At 51.9% G+C, this 22,195-nt stretch overlaps 4 protein-coding genes and 1 pseudogene across 4 annotated transcripts; 1 reads left to right on the top strand and 4 right to left on the bottom strand.

The window, feature by feature from the left end:
- Positions 1 to 4: 4 nt before the first annotated feature.
- On the bottom strand, positions 5 to 1,741 carry SAPIO_CDS2867 (uncharacterized protein; the record flags this gene model as incomplete). Its single annotated transcript, XM_016785784.1, has 4 exons — positions 5 to 137; positions 329 to 660; positions 713 to 1,480; positions 1,598 to 1,741. The coding sequence occupies 4 exons, from the start codon at positions 1,739 to 1,741 to the stop codon at positions 5 to 7; spliced, it is 1,377 nt and encodes a 458-aa protein (XP_016644566.1).
- A 715-nt stretch (positions 1,742 to 2,456) lies between these two features.
- Positions 2,457 to 4,348, bottom strand: SAPIO_CDS2866 (uncharacterized protein; the record flags this gene model as incomplete). The annotated part of the gene is made up of 6 exons (XM_016785783.1): positions 2,457 to 2,559; positions 2,625 to 3,436; positions 3,545 to 3,664; positions 3,764 to 3,948; positions 4,166 to 4,243; positions 4,342 to 4,348. The coding sequence occupies 6 exons, from the start codon at positions 4,346 to 4,348 to the stop codon at positions 2,457 to 2,459; spliced, it is 1,305 nt and encodes a 434-aa protein (XP_016644565.1).
- A 3,529-nt stretch (positions 4,349 to 7,877) lies between these two features.
- Positions 7,878 to 8,117, bottom strand: SAPIO_CDS2865 (annotated as a pseudogene; the record flags this gene model as incomplete).
- Positions 8,118 to 11,659: 3,542 nt separating this feature from the next.
- Positions 11,660 to 14,706, top strand: SAPIO_CDS2864 (uncharacterized protein; the record flags this gene model as incomplete). The annotated part of the gene is made up of 2 exons (XM_016785782.1): positions 11,660 to 14,542; positions 14,608 to 14,706. The coding sequence occupies 2 exons, from the start codon at positions 11,660 to 11,662 to the stop codon at positions 14,704 to 14,706; spliced, it is 2,982 nt and encodes a 993-aa protein (XP_016644564.1).
- A 1,004-nt stretch (positions 14,707 to 15,710) lies between these two features.
- On the bottom strand, positions 15,711 to 16,302 carry SAPIO_CDS2863 (Uncharacterized protein; the record flags this gene model as incomplete). The annotated part of the gene is made up of 2 exons (XM_016785781.1): positions 15,711 to 16,171; positions 16,242 to 16,302. The coding sequence occupies 2 exons, from the start codon at positions 16,300 to 16,302 to the stop codon at positions 15,711 to 15,713; spliced, it is 522 nt and encodes a 173-aa protein (XP_016644563.1).
- Between the last annotated feature and the right edge of the window lie 5,893 nt (positions 16,303 to 22,195).

Genomic DNA, 22,195 nt, shown 5'->3' with positions numbered 1-22,195 from the left:
CGCTTCACGAAATGTAGCCCTTGCCAGCCTCGCTGGCCAACAGCGACGCGCTTCGCCTAGCATCAAGGAACATATCCGCACACTCGGCAATGTCCTGAACGTCGATTTGAGAGCGGCCATTGGCCTTGGCAAGAATTCTGTTTGTTCCCACTTGTTAGCCTGGTTGTTTTGTCTCGGGTGGCAGAACTTGGTTCCGGCCCCGCAAAAGCAAATGGTGGAAATCAAATCGGAGGACAAGATCCAAATTTTGGTGGAGATAATGGTAGCCGAGTAGAAATACGACCGGGAACTAGGGGAAGAAAATTAAAACGTAAACCAAAAGACTTACCCGGCCGGTGTCAATAGTTGCAAGCAGTATCGCAAGCTGACGCGCTCTCCATGCTCAGCAATCTTCTCCACCGCGCCATCCGTAACGGATGCGCCCTCGGTCGTCGCGCGAATCTTGATGATACGCCTGATCTCGTCGGGCTGGTAGTGAGTGGTGGGGATTACGAGGAGTCGGGCGAGGAAGTCGGGGGGGATGCCGTGGGCGGCCACAATATCGTCCGTTCCCCTGATGGTGCACATTCCCCTGTTGGAGGCGAGGATGACGATGGGCGCTATAGGGGATTCAAGAGCGCGGTTGAGATATGTGAAGCACTCCATGTCGAGCATGTGAGCCTGTTTCAGTTAGTAAGTGGGGTTTCACTCTATCGGGAAACAGCCGACCAACCTCGTCAATGAACAAAACACCGGGAACTAGCTCCGCAACACCTTGATCGATGTACTTGCTGACGACCTTGTTGATCTCCGTCCGCAGCTTATCCGTAATTTCCGTCATCTTAGGCCGCATGAGCTGACCCATCATGCTCATGATATCTTGGCCACCCTGAGGCCTAGCATTGGCAACATCGAGATCATGGAGCGTAACATCCTGCACAATCTCCTTCTTCTTATGCACCTCGCCCTTGGGGATAGGCACATACTCCTCCGCCTCGATATCAAACTCAGTAGCATAAGCATCCGAGCGACCGACCCTCTTACACGCGCCCGTGTTCGCCTCAATGTAAATGACATCACCGACCGTCACCCTCTCCTTCTGGATAGCCTCGTATATGCTCGGGTCGAGCCTCAATTTCTTCTGGCCCTTGGCGCTCTTCAACCCGATCAAGAGAGTGCTGATGGTCTTGCCGTATCCGCCGAGTGGGTTCTCGGCCTCCTCGGGAGTCAGCTCCGTCACCTCGCCCTCATACACTTCCTTCGTCTCGCGGACCTTGAGGCCGATGGCGCGCCGGAAGTTCTCCATGAGGACTTCGGTCTTCTTGACTTCGCTCGAGTAGATCTCGCTGCCGACGATGGGGCAAAAGGGGATCTTGGTTCCTAGCTCCTGGCTTACGGCGAGAGCGAGGGCCGTCTTGCCGGTTCCGGGACCGCCCGCTAGTAGGACGCCGCGGCCGGCCATCTTGTGCGCTCGGATGAGATCGACGACTACACCGCATGCCTATATTTTCGAATTCTGGGTTAGTCGTTTTGTGTTCGCCTCCTTCGCTGTTTACGGTACGGACGGCGGCACCTCAACTGAATGCGGCCAAAGTTGGGAAATGGAGATGATCCTTACCTCTCGAGCTGATGTCTGCCCCACAAAGCCAGAAGCTTGCCTCTCCGCAGTTCCATCAGATTTTAGGCCGAGTCCCTTGATATGGGTGTGGGCCGCCGTGCGGTTGTCCCGCTTGTTTCCCTTGACCTCGCTAATCTGGACCATCGCGACGGGCGTTTTGTGTCGAAAGCTTCAATTGGTTCAAAGGAAGAGGGTATGTAGACCGATTATTCGTGGGGTGTTGTTGTGGATGAGGAGTCGAGTGTTGTCCCTGGAGGCGGGTGTGCGGAAGGGAGAAAGTTGATCAAGATGTTTAGAACCTGAAAACAGGCAGGTTGGTAGGAGCTCCAAAAAAGTTTGGTTGCGCCTTGTTGCTTTCTAGTAATTCTCACAGCCCTGCAGCCTCTGCAGGAGGCGAGCGACAAAAGTAGCACTCGGGGGAGTTGGTTGGATTTTGCTTAGTCAGCCGACAATGACTATGATGCGACATGTCGGTGGTCCTCTTTCACATTCCCAGAAAGATATCAGCTTCGAAGATAATCAGAGCACTTTCCAGGCATTTTCACGGAGTAGCTCGAGGGCCAATCATTAAACTCATTTTCAGATGACTCGAAACTATAAGCTTTCGGGTAAAGAGGATAGGGAATCAAGGCCTCTCAAACAACCCCCTTTCGCCTCGCCTGGCTGACACTTTGCTCCCAATACCGAACACGTCTCTATGAGAAGGGAAAAAAAGACGAATGGATTATTATAAAGTACAGTTGAGTTCGACCATATTAAACATTTAAGCGCTGAAATACTCGATCCCCAAATCTATTAAGCGTCCCCCCCCCCAAGGATCCAAGGCCGAGCCCAACCATAGTGGTACCATCTAGATCACCTATTTCTTCTCGTCATCACTAGATTCGACTTCCTCCACAGAGGGCATACTCGCCGCTCGAGCTGCCGGGTTCTCCACGTTGACAACGCCTGTTGCTCTCAATCTATAGCCAAGCTGTTAATATGCAACAAACCGTAGACAGATGGTGGTGGGTAGCCGGCAACTAACCTTTCGAAAAGAACAAACAATCTCTCAGCCTCGCGCTCCTTCTCCTCATCCGTCATCTCGGGTAAGTCGACTTCCGCCTCCATGTCCATCCTCTGTCCAGTGATCGGGTTAATGGGCCGGGTATCGGTGACGTCACCGCCGCCTGCTGCCATGTCCTCCTGCGAGACGTTGATGCCCTTCGTAGTGAGATATCCGATGGCATTTCCGAAACCCACGTTGCGGATAAACTCTCGGGGGTCTTTATTGGATAGTTCGAAGAGGAGAGATAGAGTAGGATCTCTTAGCTCGGGAGACGTCGAGTTTACGCCGAAGCGCAACAGCCTATGTGGAAGCGTTTGGCCCCTTCCAAGCACTTCTTTCCGGTCCTCCTCTGAGGGGAGTAGGCGTTCTTTCAGCTGTTTTATAGTATCCGACTCCAGATCTGCTGCTTGCGCCACACGGTGTAGGGCCACCATTGGAGTCAACAAATTCATCTCTCCAGCCTTCCCTGCATAGCTCCTGAGGGAAGCATCTACCACGTCTATCAATTTCCCCACGTTGGCCTTGGGGAAGGAAACGCCCTTTCTAGACTTGTCGTGGAACGGAACGGAGGCCAAGCAGCCTACTAGTAGAGAGACGGGGAGCTGCATAGGCGGAGTGGGTATGGTGACCTTGTCGAGGAGGTCGAAAACGGACTGGACAGAGGGGATGAAGAGGTGGGCTTGGGCCTCGTAACTGACTGCTAAGGTAGACATGAGTTTCAAGCTTGCGACGCAAGGTTGGGCGGGGTCGTCGGTCAGTGGTGATTCGGATTTTGCATGACGGGCGAGGTTCTGTGAGTGGGCACGCAAATTATTAAGATTGTGTGTTAGCCGTGATGAAGCGCCAGGCGCCGTGACAATGTACAACCCGTAAAGTGGTATATGTCGGACACAACGTACATTGTTGATCAACTCTGCTAGGCCATCGTTCTCAAATGATGGACTGAGATCGAGCGTAGTTTGTACGGAGGAGAAGAGAAGAAGATTGCCGCAAGCAAGTTCATCGTCAGGCTCACCGTTCTAATTTTCGGGAGAAGATACCAGCTTGTTAGTTTTTGCCTAGAAAGTGTGGCACCTTTGAACAGGGGGTGCGATTTTTGAGAGTCGGCGATATGTTACCTTTAATCGCGCGACGACCTTCTGGGGATAGCCCTCATCGACAAAAACTTGGCGCATTGGCTGAGCTAGCACAATAATGTTGTTTAAACACCGCGCGGCAATGCGCCGTGTGTTGAGCGGGACATTCTCGTTGTCGAAGGCGTAACGGCCAACAACGGACAGGCCGCGCTTGGTTGTGAGGGGGTCTGAGAAGGGATTTCTGATGGTTCGAGTATAGAGATGAAGAGAAGTGAGAATCTCGTCGCATTCTGAAAATTTTCCAAATTGAGTTGGAGTTGTGGTTAGCGGAGATTCTCGCGAAGCAATGAATGGAGCTCACGTCCGGGTGGAGTGAGGGAACATGGAACACGGAACATGGAACATGCGATGAGTCGGAGTGGACGCATGCGGGTTGCAGCATACCAGGTACAGGAACGGCGGAAGGTCTCTCGAGACCGGCCTCGAGGCGGTTCAGAGATTCCCGAACTTGATCGGGTGTTTCTATCGTGAGTAGAGATGGCGTCAGTCATCGGCGAACAATGTCGTGGTGAGCCATCCGGTTGACGGCCCGAGAATCTCGAGAATCGGAGCTAGCTCACTGTTCATGGCAGGCTGGTGAAGATGAAGTTGCGGCTATGGCGGGGAACTTGGTGGTAATTCGGCGCAGTCGAGTCGGGACGCGGTGGGAAGCGGTAGGGCGGACGCTGTACAAATGAAACAAGGCCAGACGATCAGCCTTTATGAGAGAAAGGAAGAAGGCGAAGCTCCAGAGGGAGATGAAAGATGTATATTTAAGTAGATTATGAGGGATGGATCCACAGAGTCGGAGCGGCGGGTGATGGGCAATGGAGCAATGGACAATGGACAATGAATGGACCAGGCTCGATGAAATTGAAATCGTTGATGTAATGATGGAGGGGCAACCTTGGACTGCAATTTCGCGACGGTCGCATGGAGGCTCGTGGCGGGGTACTCCTGCTTTTCTCCTTTCCCAGTTATTGCCAGGGCTGTCCTGATCCTGGTTCTCCTAGGTTCGGGGTTCGAATGTGCCCACTTCAATCCTACGTCCCTGTGGAAGAAACCCTTGGAAAAGCGGTAGTGTAATCAATCAGTCTCGACCTGATAATGATGACGGCAATCTGGCTGGGGCCAAGGGGAGCACGAGCGCGAGGGTAAAAGGTTTCGATCTAGTGATGCGCTAATCCTGTAATTCTCCTTAAAATCCCTCTGACCGCAACATTCCGACAGCATTCCGCAACCTTCCAGACGGGCAACTGTTGCGGCTTGTCGACAAAGTAGCCTTGGAAGGCACAACCCACACACTCTCTGCGAGTGTTACCATCGTGATCCTTGTCTGACAGGTGTGTAGCTGTATGTAGAAGGACTCGTTCCTTTACGATTCTTACGATCCTCCGTTAATATTACCCGCCCGCCTTTAGATGAATGGGACTGTACCACACCCACCGCCCTGAGATGCCAACGTCTCTGTTCTCAGGATGTGTACGATTAAATGACTTCAAGGCTTCGAAGTTCCCCCCCTTTTTTTTTTCTCATCCCGTCAATTTGTCGTCTTTGAAAGCCACGTGCGATCTAGTTCGTCCGACATCCGTTCTCTGTGCATCACATCACTGCCTGCTTATCAGCTCCACTCGCTCGAACTTGCACTAGTTTAGCACGTCCGGTTCCTTAAGGCCGGGTCAGGACTAGGGTCGACATGATTAAAATCGGATGAGGCTAACCCGCTCGGCTCTGCCCCTGACGGCTTGCTCAATTCTCCGACAATACTGGGTTTGTACGTCGTATAATAGTTGATACAAATACTTTGTCAGTAGACGTACAGGGTGCAGGGTACTATGAAGTATCGTAGCATTGGGATGCCGTCTTGCATTTGATGACTGGCAGTGGCATTCGTTACAGAGGAGGGACTGGACTCAAGAGACCGCCGGGCTGAGGTATGATGGGGCTCTCTACTACAATGTAGGTTACAGGACTGATGCACTGCTAATTTACTTCGTGCCTGACATCGAGGCTTGGGGTGGGGAGGGTAGTAGTGTATCGTTTTTCCCTTGCAGAGATGAGGGAAAGAGACCTTGATGTCGACTAATCTCCTTTCCGTCTCGCATTTTCCTCTGCTTCCACCTCCGCCCCTTTCTACACTCCTCGGACACCTCGAACTAGACAAGAAACTATTCCCTCAAATGAATTACGAAATATGGAAGATTGTATCAGACACAGGACTTAGAAAGACCCTCCCACCTGTGCTGAATCTCGGGTGGCCCTTGCGATCCTTGTATCCAACCCTGTCGCGAACCCGTTCCCTTCGACTCCGCCACTAGCTTGTGCCTGTCTGTTCGTACCCTGCACATGGACAGACAGCAGCGACAACGTCTTCGATGACCTCACCTCTACCGTGGGCATCTTGTCATGAAGCCAGTGAGAGATTAGGAGTAAGGGTATCAGTGACAGGCAGGATTATGACATGAGCAATGGCCTCGCCCTCGATGAAGATATGCCAGAACCCACGGTCCCAGGCACTTCTTTCACACAAGTAGCGAGCTGAGAAGAAAAGGGAAGGGGAATTTTTTTCTTCTTTCTTAATCCGGGACCTAGATCTGACTCACATGGACTGCTTCGTACACTACAGGGTCCTTGCTGCTTCCTGGAGACTGTGGCTGGGGCTGGGTCGAAAGAAATGGATGTAAGGCGCACGACACACTATTACATACCTTCCCCCTTTTCTCCACGTTTTTCGATTTTTCTTCTCCTGCCCCTCGTTCGCAAGGTGTGTGCGCGTCATTAGCCGCTAGCCTGGCCTGGGGGACCGATGGCTTGCATCACAGATACCAGGCTGGTGTCACCTTCTATTACAGATGCCACAACCATGAGACTTGCGCAGTAGCTGAATGCACTCAACTCTCTCCTCCTCGCCCTCATCGCGCCTGGAGATGCTTCGATGGCCGAGAATGGGTATCGAGATCCTCACTCAACCCGAGCCCTGCAACTCTCCATCACCTCGAAAGTTGTCATGCACACGGAGATCGTCCAATCAAGATGTCCAGCAAACAGCCACCAGTCTCTGCGCCTCCTATATTGACAATCTCGAAGCATCTGCGGCTTTTACACTTGGCCCTCTCACGCAAAATCCCCCCCCCCCCCTTTAGCCACATTATTTTCGGTTCTGCCGTTCACGAGATGTACCCACCACCAGTCGACATCGTTCTGTCCTGTTCCGCATGGTGCGATGTAAACCTGCATCGGTTACTTCGTGGTCAAAAACGGGCAGGTCTCCAGGGCCTTTGGCCGTGGTGCTTAGAACCCTGTAGACCTAAGCGAGGTACTTACCCTCCAGGGGGCCTACCGGAAGACGTAGAAATGGCTTGCCGGTTTGGGGCCATAGTCACGCGGCGCCAGTCTGAGGCAGACCAGGAAATAATAAAAAGCTCGCTGAGACCGGATTTTGAGGCCGCGCCGTAACTCGTTCGTTGTAACTCCATGTCGTTCATCTAATCTCGAGAGACGCCTCGGACCAGTCTTGAGCGTTCATTCCACTCTTTTGAAGTATAGATCAATAGTGTTGCTCTATAGCTTACAGCCTACGCAAGCGACAGCCTTATATTCGAACCTTCCCCGAAACCACCCTTCAACCTCGAGCAGGATAACTCTGATAATCCATACATCAACCCTCTCTCGTGCATTAGCAAACATCAATATGTGAGTGCCCCCACTCCCCCTCTCCAACCCTATCGTCTTGCCCGTTATCAAGTTTAGGTCTATCAAGTTGTCTAACACCTCCAAGGCTACTGCCAACCTCCAGAATCCTCGCGGTCCGACTACAATCGAATGAGGACGAAAACCGATGCGGCTCAAGTACTTCCGGTCAACTCAGCTGTTACGGCAACAGTCACGGAACCTGTTGCTCGCACGCCAGTTTCTGCGGTTCGACGGAAGACTACTGCGGTGACGGATGCCAAGCGGACTTTGGTATATGCAGCGCCGTTTAGATCAGTGAGGACGGCCATTGCGGCATGATTAACGGGAATCCTGTTGTGTGCAACGGAAGTGGATGGGGCAACTGCTGCGGCTCCGATGGGACTTGCGGAAATTCTACTGCTTTTTGCGGGTCGGGATCGGGATGTCAGGGCAAGTTTGGTCGCTGCATAACCAACCGGGTCTCAACAGACCCGTTGCCTGTGCCATCCTCTGTGGGGTCACCGCCTTTCCTGCCCTCGGCTTCGGTGTGCCCGCCTTCCGCATCTTCCTCTGTGGCGCCCTCGTCGTCTACCACATCCTCGCCTGCCGCATCCTCGCCTCCTGTGCCCTCCCCAGAAGCGTCTTCCAAAGCTCTGCCGACAGGCCAGATTGTTGGTATCGCCATCGGTGCTGTCGTAGGTGTCGTCCTCGTCGCCTACCTATCCATCATCGCAATCCGGTGCTTCAAGAAACGAGACCAGAACAAGCCCCGAAAAAGTCCTGATCAAAATGGAACCTCTATTACAAACCACAATTACTATAATAATAGCCTGGGGCAACAGAATATCCACGGCGGCCCGGGGGATCAGAGCAACTACAACGGCCTTGGCAGTCCATACAACGCCGAACCGTCTACTCGTGACGCCCCAGGTATAAGCGGATGGCCTATGGGTATAATAAGAGACTCCGCCCGGTCTACCCACACTTTCAACAGGCCCATCAATGCCCTACCAAACACGGGGGACGGGGTTCCCAATGGCAACTACGAGCAACGGGCGATGTAAGGGGGGACTTGCAGAATAACAGGATAATACCAGGGTATAAACTCGGGTCTAACACCGGTAAACTCTGGACTGGTTGGTTATTTACGCCAAGTCAGGGATGATGATATGACATGTCGAATATGAGAAGACGGCTTTGCGTAAGGTGGTCAAGTTTATGAAGCATTTAATATCTATTTAGACACGAACGGTACAGCAGAATACATTAATTAGATCGGAGGAGGAAACGCTGCAGAGGGGACCCTCGGTATAGAGCAGTAGATAGGTATTCTGGGACGACTACGACGAGATTGACAAATAGGGAGTATGGCAGGGCGTTTGGGTCATGATTGGAAAAGGCGCTAGACTTATAGGTTTCTGTACAGTCATTTGATGTATTTATTTCACGGGCTATATGGAGTTTTATAGAATCGATTTCGTTCTAATACATAGCTCACTACCTGGAAGCGCTCTTTCACGAGCTGGCTTTGTGTAAAGACTCAACCATGCCAACGAAGTCCTAAGTGTTATTCCTCTGTCCCTCCCCTCCTCCTACTTACCCCATCCCTAGGTCCCATTCGACCTTCTCCCCCGCATTCTCAAAAATCCGCGGCAAACCATTCATGCCTACCCTCACTGACGTCGAATTTTCCCTGGAGGGTGAAGAATCCCGAAATGCTGAACGGTGCATTTAGAGCACCTGGTATTGAAATATGTCCCTTCTTGGTCTTTCAGTCTGGAGAGCGCAGGCTCACTATCTGCGGGCCGTATGTCTTGCGGGACGGGGTTCTCGCCAGGTCGGAGGAGAGTGGCGGCGCTGTAGGGACTGTCCGTGGGTCCGGGGCGCGGAGTAGAGGGACTCAAATAATTCTGGAGTAAAGGCAGGCATGAGAAGTAGGTAGACTTTTCTAATTGATTGACAGAATGCTATTCTAGTAGAAAGCGGCACCAGCCGCAAAACCCCCCTCACATGAAGGGGTATTATCCTTCGACGTCATAATCTCAACCCTAGGCAATCTTCGATAGATCACGGTACCGACGGATGCCAATCGGCGAGCTCGAAGGGAATGCAACATCGCCACGTTAATACAAAATGGTCGGCCGTAGCAGCGGGAGTGAGGTTGGAAATGCGTGAGATCTGGCTGGCCAATCGGGATCTAAGCCCACAAACGGCCCGGGATTCGCGGAGATGTGGGTCGCCGAGGTGCCGTAGCTTTTTGCTGCAGCTCCGATACGACATCACAGAATCTAGCTCGCTACCTAGAGGCAGTTCGATAGACACGGCCTATCCGTCTCGTCGTACATCCGAGAACCAGAATCCAACAGCCTACCTGTTCTTTCAACCGTTAACGCGCAAGAGTACGACACGCCCAAGATAAAGATATACCGATGACCATGTGAGCGGCGATGTTGCTTTCCCGTTCGTGGAACTTCAACATGCGAGTATGACGGAAGATGTGGGGAAGGTTGGCAGCCCCCTTTGTCACTACTCTTCCAGTATTCGCCTCCTTACGGGCAGCATCTACTCTGTACGTTTACTACGCGAGCATATGTTTGCATGTAAACTAATTTTAGTCTTCATTATATTATATTCGCCACCTCGGAACCTTTCAAGGTTCTGTGAAACGGTCTCCTTGAGCCATCACCTTATTAGTGAGCGATCTGGCGACGACCTAAGGGCCGCGAGTTTGGGAAGGACATAGGACCATAGGCAAGAAGCTCTCCTGAGCAGTTGCAGAACTAGATGCAAGCGAGCTGCACTTGCGGTCACTCAAAGCTTTGCCCAACTCGTCAAAGGACACGGAGTCTCGCATATGGCGCCATAGACCCCATCTTTCATTGATGCCCACGTTATCTCTGCATCTTTTCAATGATGAGGTTCCGACACTTAGAGTTGCGGGACGGGTTGTTTTCCCGAATGGATATCGGCAGAATTATCATCCTCGGTAGCATGAAGCGAGCCGAGCCTTTAACCAGGATATGAAAAGGGGCAGATGGTTGTAGGGTATTTCCAGGATATTTGGGCACTGTCAGAGAAGGGGCTCATCGTGAAGGGGCTCTTCTCACGATGCGATCCCCTTTTAACGTTATGAAGAAGAATCTATTTCGATTTCGGTAGATGAGTGTCAGGCCTTTCGGCGATTTCGACAATTCTAGTCAATCAATCGTATTGAGGTGACGGGCTCCCATGATTTTATTGGGTTGGACGGTGCTTGCCGCCGATAATTGGGAAATTTTGTTGGGCAGCACCCACTGAGACCAGCTGGCTGGCGTATGCAGCAGGTAAAGGGTAGGGTAAAGGGTAGTGGGTGCCCTTACAGAGACCAATTGACCTGTGCCTCCGAAGAACTGATTATCTCGGTAGTCCCGAGAGTGACACGATTTCGTAGGAATTGATATCGATCAATTGAGTGATCTCTTCATGTAGATCGGGTACTTCGTAGAAACACTGTCCAATAGTCTTACACTCCATCGCCATCCCGCTGATTTTTAGGTGGTCAAGCATTGAGTTCAATCACTTGAAGTCCACGTTTCAATGCTCTGACTGGTTCCTGACACGTGACGTGATTTTCGATCCTCCCCCCATTCTTCCATTCTCCCATCCCCAGGGTCTTGCAAAGTGCCTCAACCGCCAACGTGGTGGACATTAAAGTCCGTTTAAACCGCAATAGTTCTGTTTTAGTCTCTGTCCCGACTCCGGTTAGCCGCTTTCGATGTGAATGCATCCAAATTCCTTGATCACCCCCTTGCGACGATCGACGACTCCTTTTCCCCCATTCCGCCTCTCGCTCGCCATTTTGTCTCATCTCCCGCCGACCGACCTAAACTAAAACGTGCGTCACTTTCGCTCGTTCTCACGTTCTCACGTTCTCACGGACTGTGGGGGATACCGCCCTACGAAGGTACAAAGGAATTCTTTTCTCCCTGGCGCACACTCAGCCAGACCCACGCTGCCTCGATTCCCAGCCTCCCATTTCGATCGCATCAATTGACCCTGCTCTCGACGATTGCGACACGACACGACACGCCACGAATTCTGTTTTTCCCTTTCTTTTTTATTTCTCCTTTTGGTACGAAGTAGTGCTCTGGTTTCTTCCACCATGCCTTGACCCATGATTCGACTGCATGACAGTTCTCCAACGACCCCCGTTACTCTTCAGAGCCGCGAAGCCTTGCCTACGCAGCCATGAATGGCTTTTCACCCCCTAGAAATCCTTATTCTCGGGATTATAATGACGGCCCTTCTCCCCCGAGACGTGCCCAACCGCCTGGGCCGGGTGCACGAATGATGGTCGACGGCTACCGCAAGGATGCGAACAATAATTTTGGCAGGGACGCCTTGCGAACCAATCCGGCCCAAAGGGACCCTAATCGACCACGAAGTTCTGCCTTAGTAGACCTCAACGACCCTATCCAAGTCCACCTCCTCACCGAGACCGCCCTATTCGACAGCCGCCAATTCGTAATCCTCTCGCAAGAAGAAGTCGACGATTTGAAAAAACAATGTCAGACCATAACCCAACGTATCGAGACGACCCGCGCGAATCTCGCCGTCCAGATCAAGTATCGAGATGCTGCCGCAAATATGGCGAAGCTCTTCTCACCTACCCGATCGTCGCCTGGCAGACGGACCCCATTCGGAAGCCAGGCTGGCAACCGCGATAGCGCTGAGCAGGCAGAGTTAGAGCGTCAAGTCTCCGAGAGGAAATGCGAGGAGCTGGCCTCGGAGCTTTGGGGTCTTGAAAAGCGGATCATGGAGCCGCAACGCCGCCTACTAGAACACACCGCTGCCATATTACAACTAACCCACAAGGGCTCGAGCAAGAAGCAACAACAGCCAAGTCTGCTCCCGATAAATGGCATGCCAGGAAGTCCCGAAAGCCTTTATACTTACTCTAATGGACGGTCTAGCGTAGACCTGGAGTTTCAGAGGTCTATGGAAATTCCTCCAAAATCTCCCATCCGGGAACAGACAACCAAACTCCGTGGGGAGGCCGACCGGTTAAAGCAGGAGAACGACCAGCTACGGGCCCAAACAGATGCCTATAGTTTGGAGATGGATGCTCTACGGCAGGAGTCCTCCGACAACGAACGAGACATTATGGATCTGGAGCAGAAACTGGAATCCTTGAACTCATCTCTCCGCGATGTCATCGTGAAGTTCAACCCCGCGAAGAATTCCGACTTCCGCATGCCTCCTTCGAGCAGAGACTCGCCGAGGGGTGCGCGACCAGCAGCCATTATCGGCGATCAGCTCGACTACCTTGCCAGCACGATATCAGCTGTCAAGCAGGAGCAGGAGCAAGGACATTCCCGCTCCCGCTCTGTCGACGATGAGGCCTCCGCAGCAGTAGCCATAGCTCAAGCTGAAGGCCGCTTAGATGCCGTCAACAGGCAAATCACCGACCTCCTCCTCAGCGTTAATGCAAAACCACCACCGCCTCCTAACCCGGCGCAGCTTCAAGGGGGTGATCTAGAATTAGATGACCGCATTAGCTATCTTCAGTACTCTCTCCGAGTTGTTGAGACGGAGTTGATTCAGGCGGTGGAGGCTGCTGGTAATTTGCAGCCAGTACCTTCAGGAGGCAATTCTGAGCCCTTACTCAGGGAGCTTTGGGATATTATCCAGGACGGATTTTCGGAGCTCCGTCGTCAGCGGGAGGATCGTAAGAAAGTACGCCAGGAGAAGGGTCTGGATGATGATGAGGATGAGATGGCCATCGACGAGTCGTTCGACGCCAATGAGCCATTCTCCGCCACTGGTCTATCTATCCGTATCCGGTCTCTCTCCTCTCAGATTTCCAAATTGACCGAGCACAAGGTCGTGCTGAAGAGGCAGATTAAGCAGCAACGCGAGCTCAACAACAAGTCGAGTGGCGAGAAGGATATCGAGCTGCAGAATAGGGATGAGGAGATCGAGAGGAGAATTCTGGAGGCTCGAAACAAGGAGGACGAGCTGCAGGCTAAGATTGCCATCATTGCGGATAAGGATTCGGAGCTTCTCGACCTCGATAAGAAGGTCTTCGATCTGGAGTCCAAGATTGCCGATCTCGATGCCGAACTGAATGAAGCTCGTAGCTTAAGCGCCAACTCGGTAGCTAGCGCCGGGGATGTCGAGGCCAAGGACCGTCGCATTAAGGAGCTGGAGGCCGAGATGGCCGATATGCAGCAGATTCTCGAGAAATCCCGAGCCGACGCCACCCAAACACAAGGAATGCTCCTGTCAGCCCTCCGTGACCTCGACACGGCCAACCGCAACGCCGAGACGATGGAGTCCGAGAACCTCAAGGCCGCCCGCGCCGAACTCGAGGAGAAGACCGCCAAGCTCGCCGCTCTCGACTCGAGCAGCAAGGACCTCGAAAGCCGCCTCAACATGACGGAAGCAAGCCGCAGCGAGCTGCAGACGCGCATGGACGAGATCGACGGCAAGATCGAGTCCCTCGAAGTCGAGCTCGCCGAGGCGACAGCCGCCCGAAAAGCAGCCGAGCTGTCGTCCGAGTTCAAGCAGAAGGAGCTCGATGGCAAGCAACGCGAGATCAAAGAAAAAGACGACGTCCTCGACAGCCTCAACATGATGGTCGTCGAGCTCAAGACGGAACTCACCATCGCCCAGGCCGAGCTCGAGGGCGCCTACGGCTCCCGCGCCGAACGTGCCGCCGACGTCGCGGCCCTCAAGAGCAGCGACGAAGTCCGCCAGCTCAACGGGCAGATCGACACGCTCAAGGGCGAACTCGAACAGACGCTCAAGCAGCTCGAGGACATCACGCGCGAGACCATCAACGCCGAGCGCGAGAAGCTCGAGATCGAGGGCAAGCTGGACGATGCCGTCGCAGCGAGGTCCTCTCTCGAGGCGGAGATTCAGGACCTTCGCGATAGGTTGGACGCGGAGATTCTTGCGTCGCGCGAGAAGATTAATAAGCTTCAGGAGGAGCTCGATGCGCAGAGGCTCAAGGTCGTGGGGACGGGTGAAGGGGGGTCGGTGAGGGCTGGGGCTGGGGCGTCGATGTTAAGTGAGCAGTTTAGGGCGACGATGAGGGAGGAGAGGAAGAAGTTCCAGGAAGACATGAGGGTAAGGACTTTTCTTTTCTGGAGCCTTGTTTTCGTGTCTATGTTTGGTACTAACGAGTCTTATAGGAAGAGCAAGCTAGGCGGCGGAAGCTCGAGGATGAGCTTGCGCGTTTACGCAAGACACTAGGGCCCGGCAAGAGCCCTCTTAGTCCGAAGCCCTCTTAGTCTGAAATGAACGGACCAAAGAGCGACCAGAGACCTCTTCTTACAGGGAATCTTTCGATGGACGATTCTCCCATCACATATCAATACCTATCAAACGGCTGTCTTCGTTCTTCATTCCCGCAGCCTTTGGAGAGTTTGTCCTTTTTTCCCCTCCCCATTCCTATTCAGCAGCTGTTTTTTCGCATAGCGTTTCCTACTTCGTCGTGGTTGAAGCACTCCCTATCGCATGTTTTTCTTCCTTTCCGGTCTGGTTTGCGCTCATGTTTGATTTTTTTTTATTTTTTTTATCTACTGAGTTGGGCCGCATGGTATATATAGACGGAATTTTTTTTTTTTTCTGTTGTATTCTGCTTATATCTTTGAGAAACCTGAAGGGGGATGAGAGCCATGTACATGTATCATGATGACGATAGGTGACAAGATGAGGCCGGGAGACGAGGGCCGGAGGGCCCCGCCCCCGGTTTTCAAGATGCTTCAGCAGAGTGTGTTTAGCATGTATTTTTTTTGACGCAGCGTACCAAAGGCGGTATAATGAGGAATCAAAAAGGACGATTTCACTTGCTAGAGTGTGGACGAATGTGTGATTTCATGTGTTCGATATTTTTTTTTCTATTTGGGTATCGTATCATAACCTCGTCCTGCTCGGCAATATAATCCTCAAGGGGATATTGATAGCGGCCCTCGTCTCTCCAACTAGTTGATTCTAATTACCCTAGCATCCGGTCTCTCGTTCTCAATAATCGAGACAGACGTAAACGGCCGATTCCTCCTCTCTGGCCGAGAGCGAAGTAAACATATGCATCTCCGCAAATGCACGTAGCCAAGCCTTCTCCAATCCACTAGCAACAGTGGGCGAAGACCAAAGAGTTTTGGAATAACAGGGCAATACCGTCGCTGAAATCCCCATCCCTAAACACCAAAAGTAGCAACAATAGAGACTCCCTCCCCTCCAGCCCTCAGCAAGAGCTTCAACTCCACGACTCACCAAACCGCCCCATCCCCTTTCACCTCTTCCTCAATACATCCGCCTCAGCCTCCACATCATCATCCTGCTCCCCCAAAGCCTCCTCCTCCACCACCTCCACCCTCCCAGCAGCACCCGCACCGCTCCTACTCCTCCCCGCCTCCGAAGAAGCCCTCTTCGCACTCGCGGGAGCGCCCTTGGCCTCCTGCGCCGCGGCATCCTTCACGATATCATCCTCGGTTTCCTTAAAAATGCGCCTGGCGCTCTCAATCTCGTTCTTCTTCTCGAAGACCTCTTGAATCTTTCCGAGGAAGGACGGGTTGCGGCGGAAGGCGAACTGGAAGTCTTCGGCTTTGATCTTTTGCCGGCCCGCGTGGTGGGCCACGCGGTTGGCTTCGAAGGCTACCCCTTGGATGAAGTCGGTGAGGATTTCGTCGCAGACGCGGAGGGTTTCGGGGAGGGGTTGTTTGACGTCGCCGAAGCCGAAGAGGATGAGGCTTACTGTTTTCGCGAAGGGCGTGCGGGTCAGCCAGGAAGGAGGGTTGGGGGAAGGGGAAGGGTTGCGACGTACAGTCGTTAGCGGTAAAGTTCATCTTTCCGACATTTTTGCCGGCGCGAGCTCGGGGCTCCATTTTGGATGATTGGCTTCGGAAACCGTTAGAATGGGGAGAGTGGTGAGTTGAGCAGAGGTTGGTGAGCGAGAGACAGGTTTCGCGTCGATCGTGACCAGCACTTCTTTGATCGATCGGGAGGCTTTATAGAAGGAATTAAACGTAAGAGTAAAAAGTAGGAACAAGATGGACACGGGCTATGGTTTCGGTATCCGCGCGAAGGAGAATGGAAGAGAAAGGGCTGAAGTTGAGGCTGGATTGGCGGATCGAAGTCGAGTCAATGTGAGCTTGGGTTTGAGGCTTTCCAAGTCCAAAGTTCAAAGTTCACATGTTGAAAGTGACGTGGGCGCCATTCGCGTAAATGTCGGCTAAATAGTTCCAGCCAACGTAGCTCCAAAGCATCATTGTCCCTTTCTCAACTTCTCGACGTCTCGACTTGCAACCTGGACAAGATATTCTCGACGACAACCACAGACGGAAATACTAGTTTTACGACCCCAAAACCCCTATTTTCAGCTCATATCATCTATTCGGAGCTCCTATTTTCTATATCGAAAGATTCGGGCGAAGCAGAAAACAATCATCCACCATGGTATGGTTCAAACCCCTAGCTATCGCAAAGCGCAATCCGGTCCTAACCTAGGAAAATATAGTCTGCGCTTTTCAACTTCCAGTCTCTCCTCCTCGTCATCCTCCTCCTCATCTGCACGAGTTCCTACGCGCACGCCATGTTTCCCGCGATCATGGATCGGAACAAGGACGGGTACGTTTAGGCATGCGCCGGAGCCACCCCAAACGGTTTCGGGATTTCAAGGAGGTCGCTAACGGTGTTTCTTATCTCTCAACCAGATTCGCTGGCATCTTTTGGAAGTGCGCGAGGGTAGGAGAACGGCTAAGTCCGTACATAAGTATATGTTGCGTCTTCATGGCCGTAAGACTGCTCTTCCACGCCTCAGCCTCTTTGATGAACCGCACTTGCTAACATTCCGAACTAGGTCTCCATCCTCCTCAACTAAACTAAACTCCAGACGACGACTCGGGAACCCACCTTATGACTATAATGATGTCCCATGCTATGACATTCTTGGGATGCCGATAACGTCAGGGTTCGAGGATACCGATCTAGTCCCAAATTTTTACTTCTATATTCATGTGGAGTTCAAGGCGTTCGGGAAACAACAAACAGCAAAGACTAGAAGGGGCGAATTTTACATGTACAACGTCTTACGTCGGTTATTGCCGGAATATTAATCTATATCCTTGACACGAAAGAGAAGGGATCACCAATATACAGCATGCATTTCTCTTTTTTTCCCCCTTAAACTGGGCTTTCCGGACCCTACGGCTTAGTTTTCCTGGGGCAGTTACAAAGTTTGCGTCGGAAGATAGGGCGTCATCTAGCATCGCGGCAGGATTTTACCACGACAAGTGGCAATTTCACGCAAGGCGCAACGAGCTCGGGAGAGTCCTCGCCCAACGGAGCTTGCGACATACTTTGTCCGCCTTCTCCGCCTATGCGGAAAGCATGTGAACGATGCTGTGCGTTGTTATTTGGAAGCTTAGTTTCCTTCTTGCGCTGCGCTTCTGGTTCCGTCGCTCACAGGATTTGACGTATGGATGATACACGGAAGGGTTGATGGGGCGGGGTATGGTAGGACGTGGGTGCCTAGGGTGCCCCAGCTCGAAGAGATGGGAGAAGGGATCCATTAAAGCGCTGGCCGGGAAGGAAAGGGGACTGTGAAGATGTCGCTGAGGTGGCGAATATAATCCCTCACAGAAAACGCTACCCGGCATTCAAGTGCAACAAAGGCACTCTGCATACATCTCTACAGCGCCGTGTTCAGAAATCAGCCCTGTTGTGTTCAACGAATAGCTACATGAACGAGGATTCGGCTCAAACAAGAACCGATGCCCAATCTTCATCTGCTTGCCGGATCTACCCGCTCTAGAATGGGGGACTTACAACAGGGGACATGGTTGTTTGCCGTGGCAGATCGAGTTTCCGCTTCGGTGACGACATGCTCTACACAAGATAGGATACCAACGGCACAAACAGACGTGAGGCATTCGTGGATGTCTGACGTCAACATCACAGGGCACCATTCGCAGCACGAAGTCATTCAACGACTTGCTCCCTCGTGTCTTGGGGCAACGACAGTAACGAGGGGTTATCCCACCAGTTCCAGCTCGGGCGAATACCGCCGTTCCCATCAAATAGTTACAGTAGTGTCGTCTCGCAGATACAGTAGTCCAAGCAATAGTCTCCTTAGTCTCCTTTTTCTCTCTCTCACAAGTTTTACATAGTTCACTCCGCGATTCAAAAAGAAGAAGGGGGAAAAGGACAGTAAAGCGCAAGATGATGCAAACGTACCCGTATGACGAGGGCTACTGCATGTCTTAATAGTTTTTGGTGGGGATGGGACGGGAACGGACAAGACAGCGTGTCCGTTTGGTAAAGACAATTCGGTGGGTCCTTTTCGGGTCTGTTGTCTCACGAATAGAATGTGTGCGTGTGCGGGGGAGAAGTGGTACAAGAAGAAATTTGATGGTTTCTCGAGGTGATAGCACGTCCACGTCCCGGCGTCGCTGAACTTGCAGCATGCGTGTATCAGGTCGCAGGATGGTTAGCGGCGAGAGCCTGGGGGGAGGGTGAGGAGGTTCCTGGTCTCCGAGTCCCGAGTGATGGAAAGTGGCTTTTCTTTTTGCTTTTTCTTCCTGTCGGCTTACGACGTACGGAGTACGCATAGGTCTCTGGTTTACTATAAGACAACTGCCATAGGAGTCGAGGTTTTTACCGTATGAAGCTAATGCATGCATGCGTCTGTTGATAACTCGATACTAGTGGTGCAGTAGGCCCGATGCGCACACAAGGAAGAGCCCGCGGGTATAAGAAGCAAAGAAAGGAGGTCAGGTCTGCACAACATTGGGCTAGTATATGATGCTGATCCCAATCCTTGAGGACTCGGCTAGATGCACTACTCGGAACTTCACGAGCGGGAAGTTCATGACTATCCATCAGTGCTCAAGATGTGGTGTTATCGGGCTCATGTCTACTAGGGATGAGAGATGCCGTTGTCCTCACAACACACGGTCTTTATCTGCGGGTCTCATTCGCCTAAGACTACCCAGGTTCACGAAGTTCGTGACACTACGTAGGTGTCAGGGTAAACCTGCCAATGCCTGCGGATGCTCCCTGTTTTGGATCAATCGAAACAAGGTAACACGGCACTGACTTAGACATAGATGAGATCGCCAGATTACGAGCCAGACGTCAAAACAGAGAAGCGGGAAAGGAGCCGAGGGGTGTTAGTCGGATGATGCCGATGAGCGCTGTGTACTTCTTCAAACAGACCCTAGGCTTCACGATAGCTTCAGCACGGGTACTAGCGCGTGTATGTTCCAGCCCCAGGTTGCAGGTCATTCAATCGTTTCCATCTTAGAATGTTTGTGTTTGAGGCCATGACGAGACTTCCGGTAGGCTACTTAAAAACGGAAAGAAAAGAGCCATCTCCATTCCGAAGTTAGGCTCCCCACAACAAGCCATTGATACGATGAGGCTAACTGAATGCAAGGACAAATCAGCCGGGAGAGCCTCGCTGCGCCATCTCACATACTCTTATTACTCGATACGCCAGGAGAAGAGAAGAAGTATTTGAAGAAAAAGGTCATCAGTATCGTATTAAGAAGCATCTACACGAGGGCAAAAGGACTCACCTTCCAACTTTGGCAAGTAAAAGGAATGAACCTTGCGCCGTGCATGGGAGATAGAAGCAGACCACGGCGGAGGTTTTCTTCTTGCTTTCCTTCTCTCACATCCCGCGGGGTGGCCTCGACCTGCATCGCATATGCAAGGGAGGACGGGAAACCATGTGTCTTATACGAATGTACAAATGCATGAATACACGAATGCACGAATGTACGAAAGCTGGAAGATTGTCGAGATAAAAACAACAACTTACTTACATGCGCCAGGCTTCTGAGATCTGAGGAGTCGTACTTCGCGGAGGATGTTATTTTGAGACGAGGGATATACCGGTGTTTCTATCAAGCAGTAGCCTTCCACCATCCCGGGTGAGAGCGAGCAAGAAAATTAAGAATGAGAAAAGAAAAAAAGACTCAGACTCGGCGCACGATTTGGTGCGATGTCTCTCCCATCCTGATATGACGATACATTATTGATATATCAGCCCCAGATCATACTAAGTATGAGTGCAAGCTACACCATTGCCTACGTCTTTTTGCTACCCACCCTTTTCTCCTCCCCCAATCTTCTCTCTCTGCTTTTGGTCGTTCAAAACCCTCCGTCCTGCCGCCAAGAACTGCTCCTCGAGCTCCACATCCAGGAGCTTTTCTCCTGATGCAGGTTTGAATAGTGTCTGGGAGAGCAGACAAAGAGGCAGAATGGAAAGCAGGAGCTCCTGTCGGCTAAAATAGCAGGGCGCGACCTTTCCATGATCGACAGCACACAAAAAGAGGCGAAAGGAAATATCAATAAGGAAAAAAAAGAAAGAAGGACAGTTGTTTTGGTGAAACGAAACAGAACAAGTGGTTCTCTGTCTTCTCAGGCTGATTCGTACGCCCGAGGTTAGGTCCAGCTCATACTCGGACAAGAGGAATCGTTTCCCTACGTAGCCACACATAAATGATATCAAGACGCTGAGAGACTGACGTGGAGGCTTCCAACAGGCCATGTGCCTTCTTATTTGCCTTCGTTCCCCAGTCCGCCCGGTCCGGGAGAGGGTGGGAAGAAGGAGCATTGAGAGGGAAGTCGGCGGTTTCTGCAGCTGCGCGATACACAAACGCAAAGCATTTCGCGGGGCAAGCATGCAAGCGCACCTACATCCCGCTGATCCGATGGAAGCTCTGCCTAGCTCCCGCGTTACAGCCGCCGGGCAAAGTGTGGAGGGGGAAGACACTGAGAAGGGGGGGGATGGGAGGCAGACCTGCAGTGGAACGAATCATGAAGGAGGTAAAAGCACACCAGGTCGGATATGGCACGTACATATGAGCTGCGCAGGGTGGGGGCGAGGGGAGGAAGAGGCTGATAGTAATGAAGGTGAGACGAAAAGAGCCTCCTTCTTTCGGGACTGACTCGGCCAATCTCTCCCTAGGCTCTATCCAGATTGTGAGGATGCAGGCTCTGGAAACTTGTCCGCATGAGAAATGTTCCGGTAGCCGCACAGACACACGACAGGTATTCGACACTTCTTCCGGAAGAATCAAGTGAGGGAAGAAGTATAGTGTTAAGATTGAACAATGTCTGTTTTTTTATGCTCTGCATCCCAAGTTCGTTGCAACCCCCCGTTCCTGTTCTCGTTCATGCTGCTCGTGGGGGATAAATCCTGACTCGAGCTTGCCGTCATCTTCGTTTTTTCCCGGAGGTTCGAGCACAGATGTGTGAGTGTGTATGGGAATTGGAGGAGGAATCAACAGAGCACTCCTCTTCAATATAGCTTCGGCCTAGAGCTGAAGTTACACAATTATGTTAGGTTTCGAGTTCGACTTCAATGATCACCCTCTAAAAATTGTCTAGAATAAATCAAAACAAGGAAGGCCCTCAGGAAATGGAGAATGGAGAATGGAGCCCTGTTGCTGGGACTGTTTTGTGACACTTGAGAAGGAAAGTAGGGAAGAAAGAAGAAACTTGGGAGCTCTTCGCCAAGCCAAACAGAATCTCCGGGGTACGAAACGCTGCTACCTTACCTGCAGCAAATTTCAGAAGCTGCTCTCCGTCTTCCGAAAAGCACGTAGATTCTGTTGTTCTGTTACATTTAGCCCAGATTCTTTGGATTTCGGAACGGATAAGCTGGTCGATCAATCGCAAGGACGAGATGAAGTTCGAGGTTGTCAATGGTAAAACAGACGCCTTGGGCTTGAAAGTAGCATTGGGATTTCGATTTCGTGCCAGCATTCT

The sequence above is a fragment of the Scedosporium apiospermum genome (genome assembly GCF_000732125.1).
Source record: "Scedosporium apiospermum strain IHEM 14462 chromosome Unknown SEQ_SAPIO_0087, whole genome shotgun sequence".
Lineage (NCBI taxonomy): Eukaryota > Fungi > Ascomycota > Sordariomycetes > Microascales > Microascaceae > Scedosporium > Scedosporium apiospermum.
The sequence above is the reverse complement of the archived record's forward strand: the minus strand, read 5'-3'. Positions and strand labels throughout refer to the sequence as shown.